General features: G+C 45.8%; 1 protein-coding gene across 1 annotated transcript; it reads right to left on the reverse strand.

Moving 5' to 3' along the window:
- Positions 1-1687: 1687 nt before the first annotated feature.
- LOC147011314 (uncharacterized) lies at positions 1688-18961 on the reverse strand. The gene is made up of 6 exons (XM_085857978.1): positions 18087-18961; positions 9379-9545; positions 8356-8387; positions 2675-2739; positions 2186-2307; positions 1688-1777 (listed from the first exon to the last, which is right to left on the reverse strand). The coding sequence occupies exons 1-6, from the start codon at positions 18721-18723 to the stop codon at positions 1688-1690; spliced, it is 1113 nt and encodes a 370-aa protein (XP_085714104.1). The 5' UTR covers positions 18724-18961.
- Positions 18962-19200: the final 239 nt, after the last annotated feature.

Below are 19200 nucleotides of genomic sequence, written 5' to 3' on the forward strand. Positions count from 1 at the left end.
TCCCCCAAATTAACTGAAAGATGTATTAAAACAATTTAACAATATCGATGGATTTAATGCATCACAAAATATCTAAAACATTGAAAATAAATAAAATGCTCATAACTCGTGAAAAGTGTTGCCGCTGTGAGCTTGGGGTCACATGACTGGAGCCATTTTCGATAGCACCACTTGGCTGACTCACGTCGCAGATCGAGTTGGTTTTGAACACGTCCCAGATTGAAAAAGCCAAACAAATTTTAAAATGACATTTTCTGCAGCAATAAACTGCTCCAATCTGTTATGGGAGTGTTGTGGAAGGACGTTTCACAGATATTCTTATCCATTGATGAACAGGAATGGTGTAGTTTTACTCTGAGTAAGCTGTAATACTTCAGTGCAGTATTACAGCTTCTCATTTGGTGTTCATCACATGAATCCTGTTGGTACATAAATTTGTTTGTTGGTCGCAAATTGGTCCATAACATTTTTTTTTTTTTAATATATATAGGGAGGATTAACAAGTGTATTTATGTTAACGGCTACCATTAATCCCACCTTCTCATCAGTTTGGCGGGGTTCAGCCGAGGGAACTTTGACCCAAGTCTTTCACGAACTGGCTGGTGCCGGTGATAACTATACAGAGGTGATTGGGCGATGGGACTTCCAGTTTAATAGCCATCCAAGGGACAGCACACACATTGATTAATCACCAGGGTGACAGTTTATAGCTGGGTCGGGATTCAAGCCCAGGAGAGACAGTTTAGAGGTAAGTGTGCGACGGGCCATCTAGTTTAATGTCCATCTGGGGGACGGCACGTTAGGATTCGAACCCAGGCTAGACAGCTTGGAGGCAGGCGTGTGTGCGATGGGACATCCAGTTTAACGTCCATCCGAGGGACGGCACACACGTTGATGAATCGGCCTGCCTGCAGCATACATGTACATTCTCTCGGATGCTCACTCTGCCAACGACTTGGGTATTACTGTACATAAACTTGGTTATATTTCAACGCTTTGATTTGGATCATTTTGGTACGTAATAAAACAAGGACAAATGTGTCCAAGAGCAGCGGCCTAAAGGGTTTTGTCGGCTAAAAAAAAAAAAAAAAAAAAAACTTCCGATATTTTGTCACGTGCCTTGATTAAGCCAATAGCGAGACCCGTCATAGTGTATTTACGTATTTACGAAATTACAATTTATTAAATGGAATAATCTTTAAATAGTAATGTGAACTTTTCGAAACTTTAAAGCAAATGTCCGAATATATTTAAAAGTTCATGATAGACGCTCTCAAAAGGCACCCTCAATGCGAGGATGTGTACAAGTGCTCAGTATTTAAGGAGATCCGGATCGTCTAATGTAAAGGAGCTGAGTCCGAATATAAAGGTTTTGTCTTCACAAGAAGAAGAAGAATAATAATAATAATAAGGATAACGCCGAGCTCTCTTGGAGCAGCGTTCGCTACGCGAGACGCTCCTAAAACGACAGGTTAATTCACGTTTTCATTTTTGACTAAAAAAAAGAAATAAACGGGCAGACTTGATCTTTGCAAGCTTCCTTAAAACACCCCGAGTTCTTCACCCTCTCAAGCAAACAATATTTGTTCTCGAAAATGGTGAAAAGGAAAGTGCTATAGTTACTATGATAAGTTTACAACTGGAAAATATCGTACAAAAGGTGAAAAAAACACGATCGTTTTTCGTCCTAAATTGCATGCAAACAGATGACGGAAATAATCACCTTCACCCAGTATCGAGTGCCAACCAAGATGGCATCCGGTAGCCACACCGGGCTCTGTGTTGTGAATGACAATGAGCATTCCATTTATTTTCAGTTCAGTGGTGGTAATCCACATAGTGGGCTGAGACAAAAGGCAGGATTGAGGGGAAGAGTGCTGAATTTAACAACATCGTTGGATTTAATCCATTCCAAAATATATAAAACATTAAGCATTTTATTACTTGCAATTTTTTTTTGCAGAAACAAGAAAAAAAACAAACATTTAAAAAAAAAATGTAAAAGCATAGAGGGATCGCAATGTGATGTCATTCCTTCCTTGTTTGTTGTTTTTTTTGATATTTCATCCCTCTGTTTTTACATTTTTTAAAAATGTTTTTTTTTTCTTGTATCAGTATCAATTGCGGCAGAGGGGCCCCACACGGTGTTTGACTGCCTTATAAAACCCCAGAAAACAACAATTACAAGGCAGGACAGTGGACTTACCGGGCAGGAACCGGAGCTTTGGCACGAGATCTCATTGGAGAGCGATATTGGACCAGGTCCCGGTTCAGTCCCAGCAGTGGAAACGCCTCCTGCAGGTCCAACTGCAGGGCCACGTTACCAATGACACTGACGTCCATGAACAGCAATTGGAGTTCCTCGGAATTCCTTACATTAGATTTGAGACTCGGTTTCATGCTCAGATATACGTCTCGAGTTCCTTCTTATTGATTGCACTCGTGGTAAGTAGAACAAATTGAACTTTGAGTCAACAGTTAATAACAATTATCAATTATGGCTTCTCAGATGCAGTGCTATCGCGTTAAAATAAATAAATAAAACCGGTCAAACTCCCAACCTTTGATCCACCATCGTGAATTATATATCATTCTGGTTCGACACTTCGATTACGTCATCCATTTTCAACTTCACACACAAAGCTTGTAAACTCATAAGCCGAGCCACCCGTACCTGTCTCGCCAGGTGAATGTGGTCGCGGTGGAACCTCCTCTGCACAGTCACCTTTTCTGCTGGACCTTCGCGGTGCAAAGACGTGCAATGTCAATCATACATCGTAAAAGACCACTCAGCTCATCAATCCTGTGTTGTACCCTGGATCCTTTCACTTTTCCCTCATGGTTACCGGATACAATCCAGAAGGTGTGCGTGTCAATACGCCATGCACAAAGCACCCTTTAATTACCCAGATCCACGTTCACTTCCGCTCCTGCCAAACACTTCAACTTCCCAACTGGTCCCCCCCTGTATGTCCACTTTTGTTGTGTCAGTTTCACATTCACACCAACCTGGTCACAGCACGACATACGGATCTGCTGCACGTGGTGCGACATTCGTGTTAACGCAGGAACCGTAACTCGTGCAAACAGTTAAACAAACGAACCATCATGAAGCCGTGGCCAGTAACAACCCTGCGACCTACCGAGCTCGTGTATAATACACCTGAGCTATGTTCACTGAACAAGTTTCTTGTGGAGTGCTCGCAAAATGGCTTAAGCACCCAAGCAAGCACTCCGTTTGAAACCGTTGATAAGGAACGGCTGGCTTGGCGAACGCTGCACCAATAATACCAAAAGATCAGGTTTCTCACACGGAGTTCTATTCAGGTAACATGTTTTTCGATGTACACGCAATATGAGCTATATCAAATGGTCATGTGACATGTGGTAAAGTTTAAATTTACTCCGTTGAATGGTTTTTGATGTACACCCTCGATTAAATGCAGACACGTACATATGCGACCGATTGCTTCACCCTGCATTTCACTTCGCGCGTGCTGGCTAACACGAACTACACCTGGAAGAGATACAACATCACAGTGTGAAAACAACACTTCCTAGAAATCATGTTAAAGCTCCAGGGAAGTAGACGATGTTGTGAGAGGTACTACAGGCACTTGTAACAAAGACTAAATGGAATAAAACCAATGACACGAGTTGGCTTCGTCCTTCACTCGACTCCACGAGCGACTCATCACTGCACTGCCATGCCGGAGGGCAGCGTGAATGGGCCGACCTGCTCGATGGTGGAGAAGCAGCCTCCTTCAGACCATCTGGTTCAGCAGTAGAGTTGCCAGCAGTGGGTGTATATGGTGGTCCAATAATAGCTTCTGGTGGTGTGGAGAGCATAACGAAATCCGACAGGTCAGGACACACTGTATCCCATGAGACCTCCTGTTGTGAGATGGACGACAGAGCCTGGTGTGTCATGTGGGAGATGGTGTGGCGACGTAGGCTCAGAAGCTGACTCGGGCTCCGAATTTACATCCCAGCCTCGAACAGGGCGGTGAGGGGCCTGACCTATTAATGTCGACACAACAGGATAGCAGTCGCATACTCATCATCGGCTTTGCTTCGAAACTGAGAAGAGGTAAATTTTCTGATTTGGCACCATTCATTGTCATGAGAAATCCACGTCACCATATACTTGCCACGAGCTTTGCATTTGTCTCTGTCACCCTTGAGGAAGACGAGGTCACTGACATCAAAGCGGTTGATGGCAGTAGTAGAGTGATCACGAGACTTCACACTCGTGCTTGGAGCGTGGTTGTCCTTCCTGCTCATATTCTAGTTGGAAATTAACTGTCTATCTGATACCGGGTAACTGCTTGCCAGTGAGTTGGTCCCGTTGAGCCCAGACCTCTACAACGGAGAGGCCATCTCTGCGTATATGTTGATTCATGTTGCCTGTAGCTCAGACTAAAGTAACTTTAGATATAGGACCACCCTCTGGGGACAAGCGTAAGCATTCCAGACCCAACTCTTCAATAGCTCGCTCAGCCACCGGATTTTTATTACAGCTTTTGGTTTGGCCGACCCGTAAATGGATGCCATGCCTTTTCAATGTGAAATCATTAACCAAGTCAACAAATCCAAGTGTGGGATCAATCCGTATGGTGATGGGGCTATCTCCCAGTGGGCGTAGCTCCGCACACATTGTGAGGACAGCGTTGCATAGCTGATCATGTCTTTCACCGTCACTAAGCCCCGTTCATGTGTAGGGGGGGGGGATACGGTCTCTCGGAGGACAAATATATGCTGGCGATACCTACACATTACATTTGCGGCATACAATGGCCCGACAACAGTGGGTGGCTCAGTAGATGACTGGGGATGTGGACGCACAGGCAGATACTATATTTACTAGCACTGGTGACATGACGAGGAGACAGTGGCCCTGTCAACGTTAAGGCAAAAAAGTACCTGTTGAAGGCATGCTTAATTTGGTGTATCGATGGGTGGTTGAACCTGACGTGCAAAGCAGTCAGCAGCCCATCAATCACTGAGTGGGGATCATGATCCAATCATGAAAGGGCTGGAATAGCTGGTTGTTCCTGATGACGAGGAGGCTATTGTTGGCTACAGTCACTACTCTGAGGTACCTCTTCATGTCCCCCACCTTTGTAAACGTTTGAGATGGGCAAGTACCTCGGGTTAGGTGATAATGGGCACGTCTTAGGTCAGGACACTTCAGCTGAGTAGCATGCCAGGCGACGCGGCCAATAAGCGCCATTCTCGCTGTGCCATCCAGCACTTCACTGAGAGAGAGACCATGCACAACGGAGGCCTCCATTTCCTTGAGAAACTTGCATATTTGACAGCTTGTGTTAAACACCTGAGGGTTGCAGCCAGGCTAGCAACCTTGTGGGGGCTTGCAGTTAATGTTCCATCATGCCATATCCATCCCAGTATTGTTGTTGACCTTGAACAAACAAGTCTTCGCCGCCGACAGTCACAAGTTGTTCTGTTGTAACGCAGCGAAGACTCGGCACCATTTGTTCAGAGCACTCTCAGTCTCTCAGGTGTATCACCACCTATGCACAGATCGGCAGCCATTTTAGCGACTGCCATCCTGGATAAGCTTGCACAAGACCCGAGAGATGAGCTCCTCAATGCAAATCTCTGAGCCGGGAATCCCCATCGCTGCCCTCGTGTAGACGTGGATTCCATTATACGGGGTTACGACACCACAGAACTTCATGGAGTCATGAGATAACAGGGTCTGAGAGAAGGCAATTACAAGATCTGTGGCAATGATACACTGCCATTTTGCAATCTGTCACAGCACACTGTCAACATTTGGCATCAGGGAGGGTTGGGGTTTACTGCACTGCACTACCTTGGCTTCCTCATAAGGGTTTCGATACTCTTTGCGAACGTTGACGTGCTTGGGCTTAGCCACGGCGCTTGCAGCCTCCATTTCATCAAGCTTGTCTTGCAATTCGTACAAGTTGTTCTTGTTGTATTGGGGAAGTCTCCCCTTTCTCTGTGGAGGTAGCATTGGTCCTATTGACAAAGGCATCGACGTTGTCACTAGCCACATTATACTTGAAGATCTAAGGATTAATTACATTGGTGTCGGCCTCATTGATTTGGTGAAACTGATTGTACAATTTGGTTGGCAGGTAGGGATCAAGGAGACACTGGCTGAGAATGGAGGAGCTGGTGTTGCGTTGGTACCAGCACTCATAAGAATGTTGTCCCCGTATGCGTCACTGACAAGAAAAGTCACCCTTGCCTGGCAGACATTTTCGCTGCAATTGACCAGTACAGGTGAATCAGTCTTGTTAGTGACACGCATGGCCCTGCTGATTGAACAAATTTATTGAGTTGGCCATGCTTATTCAGGCTTGACGAGTGTGTTGGCATGACTGTCCAAACATGGTTCTATCGCCCCATGCAGTGTCTGGCTGAGTGCCGGCAGGAGTGTGTAGTTCGACGTATTCTCCGGGTAGGAGAACAGTCTTGTGAGGATTACGAAGTAAGAAAGCTTGGGTGCGTCTGGCCAATGGTAAGGGTATTTCACTGTGCCGACTTACTGTGCGAGCCTTACTCGACAGAATCATCACCTTTAATGATGAGTGCCTCTTTGAAGGTCGCATGGTAATGTCGTTATTTCCAAAAATGGATTGCCAGCAAGCACTCCCACATCAAGTTGCTTGACAACTAAGGCATCAGGTCGGAACTCTCGACCCCCTCTTGACAAATTGCAGTGTACTTCACTGATGACATTGAGTGGGGTACCACCACCCGCATGCTGAGCCATCTAAGAGGCTGGATGGATTGGTAGATTCTAAGTCTTAGCTGCGGAGGCACGGATCAAATTGGCCGTGGCCCCGGTGTCGACTGCAAGTGTGACAGGATAGTGCTTTTAGAATGTGTTCAAAACCGGAGATTGGATGACATTCACTCTACAGCTGGACAGAGGGTGCTCATCACGGCGAGCTGTTTAAGGGGTGTTGTACTCATCAGACATTGGAGTCTCGTATGCATCAGTCATCACCAGCAACTAGTTGGGATCGACCAATGGATTGCTTGTCACTGTCCTGGAAGAAACGGCAATCAGACAGATTGTGCGTGTTGTAGGATCTCCCGGCTGCTTTGCATAGGACACAGAAGTGTATTGGCTGTACACAGAAGTGTACAGTACGACTGAGTGTACTGGCTCTGAAGTTGAAGCCGCCGGGGATACACATGGCTCTACTGTCATCAATTGTGTGTCACTCTTCTTGGAGAGATGACAATGCCTGCGAGATTTCAGGCTTGAGTGAAGCCAGTGAGCGGTTGCGAAGTTCGGCACCATATTTCTGCTTGACGATCTGGGGAAGGGAAGGGTTTATGAGTGACAGCCACAAGCATACAACTGTGTTCTCAAGAGATGGGGTCACATCCTCATCTGTTGTGATAGCCTCCCCGTGGTGGGTGATGCCACAATCACCCGTCAGGAGATTATCTTCAAAGAAGGTAGTCAACTGCTGGAACAGGTCTTCTGGGTGTTCATCTGGCTCAAGCCTGATATTGGCCTGTTCAAAAAAAATGAGCACCTGTTGACTGAAAACTGAAATGTTGTCTTGTCGCCTGCCAGATGTCTGCCAACACGCCAATAATACCAGAAGGTCAGGTTTCTCACATGGAGGTTTAGTCACATAACACCACTCGGTACAAGGCCCATCTCCTGAGTGACTGCACGCATACACAAAGCAGGTGCAAAGGGTGGAGCAATCGCCAACACAACAGTAATGGCTTTAGCTAGCTGCTTGATGACTGAACTCCCTCTCCCGGTTGCTCAAAACTCAGATAATTTAACCCCAGAATAAGAGCTATCCTGTGGTTAAAATTCTTATTTGATGGTTAACTAACTAACCATTTGTCATCAAGTGTGGAAACAGGTTACCATTTCTTAAGAATTTCAAAAATGTGGCCAGGGAGCACCAGTACACAAGGACCTACTCATGAAAGGTATCACAAGGTCTTTTAAACGTCCAGACGATAATCGGCCAAGTGGTTTAATGTTCATCCGAGGGATGGGGTGTTCATTGAATCACCAGAGTGGAAGTTTACACGAGCTCATGCACAACCACACTCGGTCATGTGTATCTGTGCTCGGTGTACAAGGGGTTGCATGTATCTGTGCTCAGTTTACACAAGGTCACACAAACCTGTGCTCAAACAAACCCGAGAGCTCAAAGGTGAGTTTGAGACCTAAAAGCATGAACGTGTGTAATGACATTCACGAATATCAAAAAAGAGTGGACCATATGGTGTTCACAGGTTATTGTGTTCCATTCCAATACATAAATCAATGTATGATTATGTGATTCGTGATAATGGTTTGGAAAATATTAGATCTCTCACCCAGCTCCTTTGATTTTGAGAGAGACCAAAAGCTGTAAAAAAATAAAAAAAAGACAAGGGCAAATTATCAACAACACCAACAACACCACCGCCACCACCACCACCACCACCACCACCACCACTTTAGTCTAAGGTTCCAGGTCCTAGTCCACTTCAAACACAACACTCCAGGTCCCAGTCCACTTCAGACACAAGGCTCCAGGTCTGAGTCCACTTGAAACGTAAGTCTCTGGGTCTTAGTTCACTTCAGACACAAGGCTCCAGGTGTCAGTCCATTTAGGACACAAAGCTACAAGTGCCAACCCACTTCAGATACAGGCTGCAGGTCCCAGTCCATTTAGGACACAAGGTTCTAAGTCCCAGTCTACTTCAGGCATTAGGTTCCAGTCCACTTCAGATGTAAGGTTCCAGGTCCCAGTCCACTTCAGACACAAGGTAACAGGCCTCAATGCAGGTCAGGCATAAGGTGCCAGGTCTTGGTCCACTTCAAACATAACATTCTCAGTCCCAGTACACTTCTGACACGAGGTTCCAGGTCCCAGTCAACTTCAGACGTAACACTCAAGGTCCTAGTCTACTTCAGACAAAATGTTACAGGTCCCAGTCCACCCCAGACACAAGGTATCAGGTCCTAGTCCACTTCAGTCATAAGGATTGAGGTCCCAATCCTCTTGAAACATAAGCCTCCAGGTCTTAGTCCACTTCAGACACAAGGTTCCAGGTCCCAGTCCACTTTAGACATAAGGCTCCAGGTCTTGGTCCACTTCAGTCACAAGGTTCCAAGTCCCAGGCTACTTCAGATACAATGTATCAGATCTCAGTCAAGTTCAGCCTTAATGGTCCAGGTCCGAGTCCACTTGAAAGGTAAGCCTCCAGGTCCCAGTCCACTTCAAACATAATGTTCTAGGTCCCAGTCCACTTCATACATTCGGTTCCAGATCCCAGTCCACTTCATATATATACTAATGATAAAAAACTGAAATCCCAACAGAAAAAAACAAGACTGATGTGGTCCTCACTCACATGTTTGACAAGGTCCCGGTGCTCTTGCGTGCTGGAAAGGACCTTTCCCAACTCCAGTGGACCTCGCTCACCTGAAGTGCAACTGGTCACAGCAGCTGAGAACTCTGCAGAACTTGGGATTCTATCCCAGAACACCTGGAAAGCTTCCCATACGGAATCTTGGCACACTGGAGAGGAAACATACATGGACACAATGTACCTATGCAAACAAAAATAGACAAACACACACAAGTACATTTACACAAACCAAAATGTTCATTGTTTGAATGTACCACAACCTCGTAGAACTGCCACAATATACAGGGTATTCCAAAAAAGACCTGGACAAATTTGGTTGTTCATATATCTAGGACCACAAATGACACAATGATACCCTTTGGTTTATATGATAGAGAAACTCATAAAGTTTTCTTTATTTTCAGGTCTGTTGGTTTCATGGAAAAGAAAATGGCGACTCCACAGGAGAAAGCTCAGTTCGTCAAATGGTTTAACAAGAACAGATGTGACATGCAAGTTCAGCGTTATTTCCGTACAAGGTATGGAAGGAATCCACCATCGCTGATGAGTATCAGAGAGTGGTACAAGAGGTGTAAAGAGACTGGAAGTTGTCAGAAACAGAAAAGTACCAGTTGACCAAGCACAAGTGCAGCAGACATTGAACGAGTGCGTGAATCATTTCAACAAAGTCCCAGAAAATCAATTTGACACACATCCAGAGAACTGACTGCCAACCACAGCTGTACACAGGATTTTTCAAAAAAGACTGAAGCTTTATGCTGATTAAGTGCAGATTCTGCAGGAACTCAAACCAAATGACGGACCAAAACACAACACGTTTGCTTTGGAAATTCTCAATCACGTAGAGGATGATGAAGATTACCTGAAAAGATCATGTTCACAGAAGAAGCTTGCTTTCATTCATTGGGGAAGGTCAACCAGCACAATTTGAGGATCTGGTGCTCTGAAAACCCCCATGTGGTCATTGAATACATACGCGACATTCAGGTCAGGTCAGGTATGGGAGCATGTGCCGGAGCAACGCGTCGCTGCATCCACTTTCCACCAGTACGCCAGGGGCCTCCGTCTGGCCATCCCCCGGCAGATGCCTGGCCCATCCCCATCTCCTTGAGATGCTGATCAAACTGCGGCAACCATGAGGCACGTGGTCGGTCCATTTGCCTCCTCTACTCACGAGGCTCCCTCGCTGAGAGAATCTGGTGAGCAGGATCAGCATCAGGAAAACGAGTCACATGTCCGTATTGCCACAGTTGACGCTCACGGACTATGCAGGTAACAAATATCATTTGAGTCTCTCTCAGCAACCGCTCATTGGACACAAAGTCCGACCAGCGATAGCCAAGGATTCTCCGAAGAGACCTGGTACCAAAGGAATTAAGTCTCCTTCTCAGATCCCTGGCCAGAGTCCAAGTCTCACACTCATAGGGCAAGACTGGAAGCACCAAGGACCTGAGGATTCGGACTTTCTTCCTCCCGCACAGGCACTGACAGCGCCACACCCCATGATCCAGTGAATCCATGACTACCCAGGCCCGACCCAGACATCCACTAACCTCTGGCTCACAGCCAGCAGAGACATGAATATCACTGCCAAGGTAAGTGAATCTCTCTGTGACCTCAACATCCTCACCACAAACAGGTACAGACAAGATATCAGCATCCAAGATGGCATTGAAAGCCTGGATCTTAGTTTTGACCCAGGAAATACGTAATCCGAATGGCTCCAACTCCTCATTCAGCACCTCGAGGCCCCCCCAAAAGGATATCCAGAGTCTCCGCAAAGATGACTGCATCATCTGCGAAATCAAGGTCAGAGATCTTGACATTCCCAAACGACGCACCACAGCTTGGTCTCTCAGACATCCACCGCAGAATCCAGTCCGTACAAGCACTGAAAATTGTGGGGACCAGAACACACCCCCGACAAACGCCAGTAACAACTGGAAACGAGCAGGGCACTGGGTAGAGCGCATACCTCCACCACGTAATGACTGATCCACAACAATATCCCCCTTCCGCCACGCGGCGGGGGATAAAAACAAATCGGGCCCAATACATTTTTGAAATATCATGCTATACAGCAATGGTTCCCAACCTTTTTCTGATCAAGTACCACTTGCAGGTCCCATACCGTCGCCGCGTACCACCTGGTTCCAGAAAAACTCAATTCGATAAGATATCAATTTATTCACAAGTAGAACACACAAATGAACTAACTGTCAACAAAGAACAAAATTTAATGCGAGGGCTGCATCTGTTTCTTCTCCACCACCTAGTCGATGCGGGGCATAACTTTGCTCACAGCACATCGGAAATCTAGAAATAAATAAAAAATAAAGATACAATATAATAACAAGTGAAGGGAAACACAGACGAGTGCTAAGACACCTACACATTCACAGTATGGAGGCAACGGGATAACTGCCAGTGCCGAGTGTGTGTCAGGGTTCCCAGATGTATCAGGCCAAATCATTTTTTTAAAGGTTGAGCCCGAAAGTGCTCGCAAACCACCTGGAAGGCCCTCGCGTACCACAGGTTGCGAACCACTGCTATACAGTAACTGCATCATTTTGGCCCAGTCTCTCAATGGTGAAGAATCACTTTTAAAATTCAATTCTCGTATCCAGATCCGCATTCGGGTCTTCACCAAAATCCAACCAATTCTTCCTTGTCACACACCGAACATGTCCACCAAGTTTCATTGAAATGCGTTCGAAACTTTTTGAGATATCGTGCTACATATCATTTTTGGCCCGATCTCTCAATGGTGAGGAATCACTTAAAATTTATAGTTGCCAAATCGATATCCGGATCTTCATCAAAATCTGAACATTTCTTCCTTGTCACACACCGAACCAGTCCACAAAATTTCATCCAGATCCGTCCGCAACTTTTTGAGATATCCTCCACACAAACAAACAAATGGACAAACAGACAGAAAGAGGTGAAAACAAAACCTCCTTCACCTTCGGTGACGGAGGTAATAATTCTGAAATGGTATCACCACATCTCACAGCACACTCTGGTCACAGGACCAGAGGATATTTCAGACATCAGATTGATCAGTTTTGATGGCACCCCACAAAGACCAAGAATCCTCCAGAGGGCATCCCAATTCACTGAATCGAACGCTTTGCAGAGATCACCATAAGCTGCAAGCAGCCCCTGCCAAAAGCCCTCGTCTGCATTCGGTAAGGACCCTAAGGGCAAGGATACGGTCAATCGTTGACCTCTTTGGTGTAAAGCCTGACTGCTTTGGGTGCTGGTGCTCAAGCAGATGGTGGCGAACCCTATCAAGATTTATCTGAGCAAAGACCTTGCCTGGCACCGAGAGCAGCACCACCCCTCAGTAGTTGTTGCAGTCTTGGAGATCACCCTTCCCTTTCCAGAGTGGGACAACAAGGCCCCTCTTCCAGTCAGTTGGGATGATGCCTGTGTTCCAGGCAGAGCACAGCTCTTCATGCAACGACATGAGTACAGCATTTCCACCAGCCTTGAGAAGTTCAGCATGGACCCCACAGATCCCAGGAACTTTACCCCATTTCAACCGATTCACCGCAGCCTGTGTTTCCACAAATGAAGGTGGATCACAGTTGATTGGAGGGTCAGCAATAGGGATAGTAACACCCCCGACATCCAACTCCACAGCTGGTGGATCAGTCAGATACAGCCGCTCAAAGTAACCCGGCCAGCGGGCCTACACTTCGGACTCCTCTGTCAAGATCCCACCACCCTCCGCTCTAACTGCAATACACCAAGGGATGGGCTTTGAGGAACGCAATGCGCAAATTCCATTGTAAGCAGGACGAGAATCACTTGACCACAGGTGATTCTCTACCCTCTCACAGATTCCTCATACATAGGCCTCCTTGTCCACCCTTAGCGCACGTACAGTTTTACACCTCAACTCCCTGAACAGCTCAGCTCTGCCATTGAGCTGGGCCCTGCATCTCTGGCCAATGGTATCCAGTGTCCCTTGAGCAAAAAATATTATTCTTCATCCTACGGTAAGTTCCATGACATCCACAGGCAACATCAAGGATGGTGGTCTTGAAGTTACTCAACAACAACTCTTCATGATTTCCAAAACCACCCAGACCCCCCAAATCCCCACTCAACCTGTTAGTAAACTCCTCAGCTACCCTCTCATCCTTGAGCTTGCCAACATCCAGCCCAGGCTTGGAGGGTGCCATTCTCCCGGATTTAAGTTGCAACTTCAGAGTTGCGACAACAAGCATGTGGTCGGAATTGAGGAAATGAGCACTCTGGTAGACCCTACAGTTCTGGATCATCCTCCAGTGATCATCAACAAGCACGTGGTCAATCCCCCTGCCACATGACCAGCGTTGGACTACAAGTCCAGTGTTGAGCCTGTAGGCGCTGAAACCATAAACCAGCCACCCTGAGTCCATGACTTCTTGCAAAGTCAAGGAACTTCGTGCTGTTCAGTTTCACAGTTCCAGACTCATGGGGACCAACACACGTCTCATAACCATCCCCATCAGTTCCAGTCGATGCATTGAAATCCCCCAAGACAAGAAGAGTTTCTCACCTGGGGCACTGATGAATCACAGACTCTAGTGTGGCAAAGAATGCGTCCTTCACAGTGAAATCACTCACCTCAGTCGGAGCATATACAGAGACCAGGGAAATGACACCCAAGGAGTGAGGAATCGTTTGTCTCATAATACACTCGTTGACCGGTGTTACCTCAATTATCATTGGAGTCAGCTTATTGGACACAGCTACAGCAACTCCTTGGGCATGGTAACCATCAGAGCGACCAGACCAATAACCACCCACCATGATCTCGCCACTATTCGGTCTCCGAACCTCAGAGAGTGCTGCAATAATGATGTTCAAACGCTTGAGCTCAGATGATAACAGAGACAGGTGATCATCATCCTCTCTTCAGGATAGCACATTCCAGGCACCCACCCAAAGGGACCGCCTCAGGTTCACCTAAGGAGACCGCCCTCTGGTGGACGACACCTCAGCACCACCCTGACACACACTACCACAATCTGACCCAGGATGGTTACCCCTTGGTTTTCCTCCTGTCGTCAGAGTCGGCGTCCTGAAGGCTTTGGCCCAATCCAATCACCTGGGGGCCTACCCTGCAGAGGACAGCTGCACAGAAGGTACTCCCACGGAATGGGTTTTCAATTTTTTGGTGTTTTTCTTGTGTTTTGCAGAGCAAAGGGTTTTACAGTGGCCCGACTGCAAATTCTGCCACCAACCGCCTTAAAAAGTAACCCAACTGCAGGACTTGCGCAGACACAGTTGGGCACTAGATATGGATGGCTGTTGGTTCACAAGGAGCTCCTCCACCCTTTGATAGGTTTTGTTTTTAATCCTGCTGGGTGTCCGTATCATACACCCTCCTCACCAGGAAACCTGATGGGGGAGATGGTTTAGTCGCCGACAACGTGACCATGAAACAGGTTCGGAGAGGTTTACATCATACCTGTAGCAAGTCACAGATGTCATCTGGCTGACCTGACAATGGAGGTCTATATATGGTGTGGCCTTCTCCATGATCACTTCGTGTGTCCGTTTTGCTTTGCAGAGGATACAGTGACCTCAACAAATTTACATGAACATGTTGGAAGGATTCGCCACAGATCCTTACCGAATGCAGCAAACATGCCGAGTCGAACATGGCAAGAACTCGTGTTCCGCCTTGATGTTCTGCATGCGACAAACAGAGCTCACAATGAAGTGGATTGATGGAGTGCACAAAACTTTATGAGTTTCTGTATCATATAAACAAAAGGGTATCATTCTCTTCCTCCACACTGCTTCCAGGGCACTCGCTGCCAATCATAGAAGCAGCGAGGGCCTGTTCACGAGAGGCCTGTCTTCCCACCATGGGGGACAATTCCATGTCCACCATTAATCACTACAGGGGGCCTAGTAATATAATTATAAATGAACAGGAAAGAACAAACATTATAAATCTATGTAGAAAAATTACAGGCCCAGACCAGGAATTGAACTCAGGTCGTCTGGCAAACTGAACCAGTGCTCTGTTCCAATCCTGGTCTGGGCCTGTAATTTTTATACATAGATTTATAATTATATCACGACACCCCCCCCACCCCCATGGTGATTAATAGCAGACATGGAATTGTCATGGACAGGCCCTTGCTGCTCCTATGATTGGCAGCGAGTGTCCCGGAAGCAGAGGAGGGAAGAGAGTGGCATTTCTATATGTGGAGGAATTGCATTGCTTCAACAGTGGGTCACCCAGGTATCTCAGATGGTGGAGCACTGGGTTGGTTTGCCAGAGTACCCAGGTTCAATTCTCAATCTCTCCTGTAATTTTTCCTGCATATATTTGTTCTATACTGTTCATTACCTCCACCACCAAAGGTGAAGGAGGTTATGTTTTCACCCTTTTCCGTCTGTTTGTTTGTTTGTTTGTGTGCAGGATATCTCAAAAAGTGGTGGGCAGGTTCGGTGTGTGACAAGGACGAACCGATTAGATTTTGGTGAAGATCCGGATCCGGATCAGACTGCGATCATTTTTTCAGTGTTTCTTCACCAGTGAGAGATCGGGCCAAAAACGATATCTCGCACGATGTCTCAAAAGGTTGTGGATGGATTCGGACAAAACTTGGTGGACCTGTTGGGTGTGTGACAAGGAAGAAATGATTCGATTTTGGTGAAGATCCGAATTCGATAATTTTTGAACTGATTCTTCGCCATTGAGAGTTCGTGCTCAACCGATAAATAGCACGACATCTCAAAAATGTTTTGGGCCTGATATGTTCTCGTGGATCAGGCATTTAATTACGTGGCGGAGGTATGCGCTCCACCGAGTGCCTTTCTAGTTTATAATTGTATCATTTGTGTTTGTAAGCATGCGGTGCCTTCAGAAATTATTCATACCCCTTGACTTTTGTTACATTTTGTTGTGTTACAGCCTGAATTATAGATTCAATTTAAATTTCTTGTCACCAATCTACACAAAATACCCCATAATGACAAAGTGAAAACATGTTTTTATAAATTTTTACAAATTAATTGAAAATGAAAAGCTGAAATGTCTTGAGTCAATAAGTATTAAACCCCTTGCTATGACACTCCAACTTGAGCTCAGGTGCATCCAATTTCCTTTGAACATCCTTGAGATGTCTCTACAACTTGATTGGTGTCCACCTGTGGCCAATTCAATTGATTGGACATGATTTCTAAACAAACACACCTTTCTGTGTAAGGTTCATAGTGCATGTCAGAGCGGAAACTCCACCATGAAGTCCAAGGAACTGTCCGTAGAACTCCGAGATGGAATTGTGAGGAGGCATTGATTTGTGGAAGGGTATAAAACAATTTCTAGAGTGTTGACAGTTCACAAGAGCACAGTGAGCATCATCATTAGGATGTGGAAAGAATATGGAACTACCCAGACTCTTCCTAGAGCTGGCCGTCTGACCAAACTGAGCAACCGGGCAAGAAGGACCTTGATCAAGGAGGAGACCAAGAACCCAGTGACCATTCTGACAGAACTACAGAGTTCCTTGGTTGAGATGGGAGAACCTGCTGGAAGGACAACAGTCTCTGCAGCACTTCACAAATCTAGGGTTTATGGGAGAGCGGCCAGATGGAAGCCACTCCAAAGAAAAAAGCACGTGAAAGACTCAGAGCATGAGGCAAAAGATTATGTGGTCTGACGAGATGAAAATTGAACTCTTTGGCCCAAATGTAAAGCGCTATGTCTAGCAGAAACCGAGCACAGCTCATCACCCATCAAACACCATCCCTCTCGTGAAGCATGGTGGTGGCAGAATCATGCTTTGGGATGCTTTTCATTGGCAGGGACTGGGTGACTTGTCAGGATGGAGGAAACAATGAATGGAGCCAAATACAGGGAAATCCTTGAGGAGAACCTGCTTCAGAGTGCAAAACACCTCAGACTGCGGCGAATATTTGTGTTCCAACAGGACAACGACCCCAAGCATATCGCCAAAGCAACACAATAATGGCTTCAGAAGAAGAACGTGAAAGTCCTTGAGTGTCCCAGCCAAAGCCCAGACTTGAGAATCCCATTGAGAATCTGTGGAAAGACTTGAAGATTGCTGTTCACCGACGCTCCCCATCCAACTTGACAGAGCTTGATCAAATCTGTTAGGAAGAATGGGAGAAAACCCCCAAATTTGGATGTGTAAAGCTGATACAGACATACCCAAGAACACTCGAAGATGTAATCACTGCCAAAGGCACTTATACAAAGTATTGATTCAGCGGTTGAATACTTATTGATGGAAGACATTTCAGCTTTTCATTGTTTATTAATTTGTAATAAATTCTAAAAACATGTTTTGAGTTTGTCATTGGGGATATTTTGTGTAGATTGATGATAAAAATTTTTTTAATTTAATCCATTTTAAATTCAGGCTGTAACACAACAAAATGTGACAAAAGTCAAGGGGTGTGAACACAATCAACATTGTCCAGGTCTTTTTGGAACATCCTGTACATTGCATTGGCATCTGGAAGAAATGATGAAGAATAAGTTATCTAAAGGAAAGCTATTTGAATCCACATTTTCACTTTACCATTTGATAACAGATAGAATAGCATCTCAGAATGATAGTTAGATACAGTACTCAACATGCAGTGTCATGTGTACAGACACACTTGTACATACAGTGTGGTGTTTCACTTTCTTGGCACGTTGATCTCACCTCTCTGTTTGTAGTATGAAATAAAATGTTCTGTTAGGTCTTGAGCCCTTCCTGTTGGGCATATGTGGAGAATGGCTGCTCGCCTCCTGCGTCTTGCTCCGGCCACTCGTCCTCTGTAGCTTGTTATAGGCAATAGTCCTCTGTCGCTTGTTCCACGCAATAGTTCTCTGGACCTTGTTCGAGACAATAATCCATTGAAGCTTGTTTGGGTCACTTGTCCTCTGGAGCTTGTTCCAGCCAATAGTCCTCCGGAGCTTGTTCGAGACAATAGTCCATTGAAGCTTGTTTGGGTCACTTGTCCTCTGGAGCTTGTTCCAGACAATAGTCCTCTGGAGCTTGCTCCAGATAATAGTCCTCTGGTGCTTGTTCCAGATGATAGTCTTCTGGAACTTTTTCTGATCGCTCGTCCTCTGGGGTTTGTGTCAGCCGTTCGCCTTCGAAGTCCCCTCATCTTGCTTAAATGCCTTTGCAGATATCTAGCCAAGTTTTCATTGACACTTTGGGTTTTAATTTCTTTGTGTTCTGCACTGGAGACTCCATCTGACAACTCCCACCATCTTCCCATGTCTTTCAATTGATCCAGAATGGTTTTATCGGATGAAGTCAACATGTCTGGCATTGATTGGGAATTGAACATTTCTTCAGTTCTCAATACCCTGTTTGTTCTCCCTGAGATTTGTCCAACATTGTCATTTTCTTTTCCTCTTTCTGTCCAATAGGATGATTGTTTTGAAAGGATTTTGAAGATATTTTTGTTTTTTCTCAATGATCTCAACCGATTTCTTCTCCAGCTTTCGTCATCTGTGCTGACATCCACCACCACCTCTGCCGTTGACTCAACTGGCTTCCCACCAAAATCCTTTGCGTCCACTGGCCCATAAAACCGCGGCCAAACATATGTTGTTCCAACTCCGACGTCTACGCTTGAGGATGCGACTTGAGCAGGGAGAGGCGATTGTTCTTTACATTTCCGGGTCAACACGTCATGAGCAGAAGATCATTGGTTCAGAGCAGAATGGTTGAAAATGGTTATTATGGGAGGAAAGTGAGAAAGATGAACATTCAGGTTGAGGAACTAAATAATTAGAATGTTGAAAGGGGTGCAGGAGTGAGT

Source organism: Eptatretus burgeri, chromosome 15, assembly GCF_056783735.1.
Source record: "Eptatretus burgeri isolate ZD-2024b chromosome 15, Ebu_testis_v1, whole genome shotgun sequence".
NCBI classification, from domain to species: Eukaryota; Metazoa; Chordata; class Myxini; order Myxiniformes; family Myxinidae; genus Eptatretus; species Eptatretus burgeri.

Excerpts from the sequence above, each read along its gene's own strand:
- LOC147011314 (XM_085857978.1), bottom strand. The coding sequence starts at position 18,723 with ATGTTCAATTCCCAATCAATGCCAGACATGTTGACTTCATCCGATAAA. Across the intron at positions 9,546-18,086 it reads TTCATACTACAAACAGAGAG|TGTGCCAAGATTCCGTATGG; the intron begins GTGAGATCAACG and ends TTTCCTCTCCAG. Across the intron at positions 2,308-2,674 it reads ACATTCACCTGGCGAGACAG|TTGGACCTGCAGGAGGCGTT; the intron begins GTACGGGTGGCT and ends GTGGCCCTGCAG.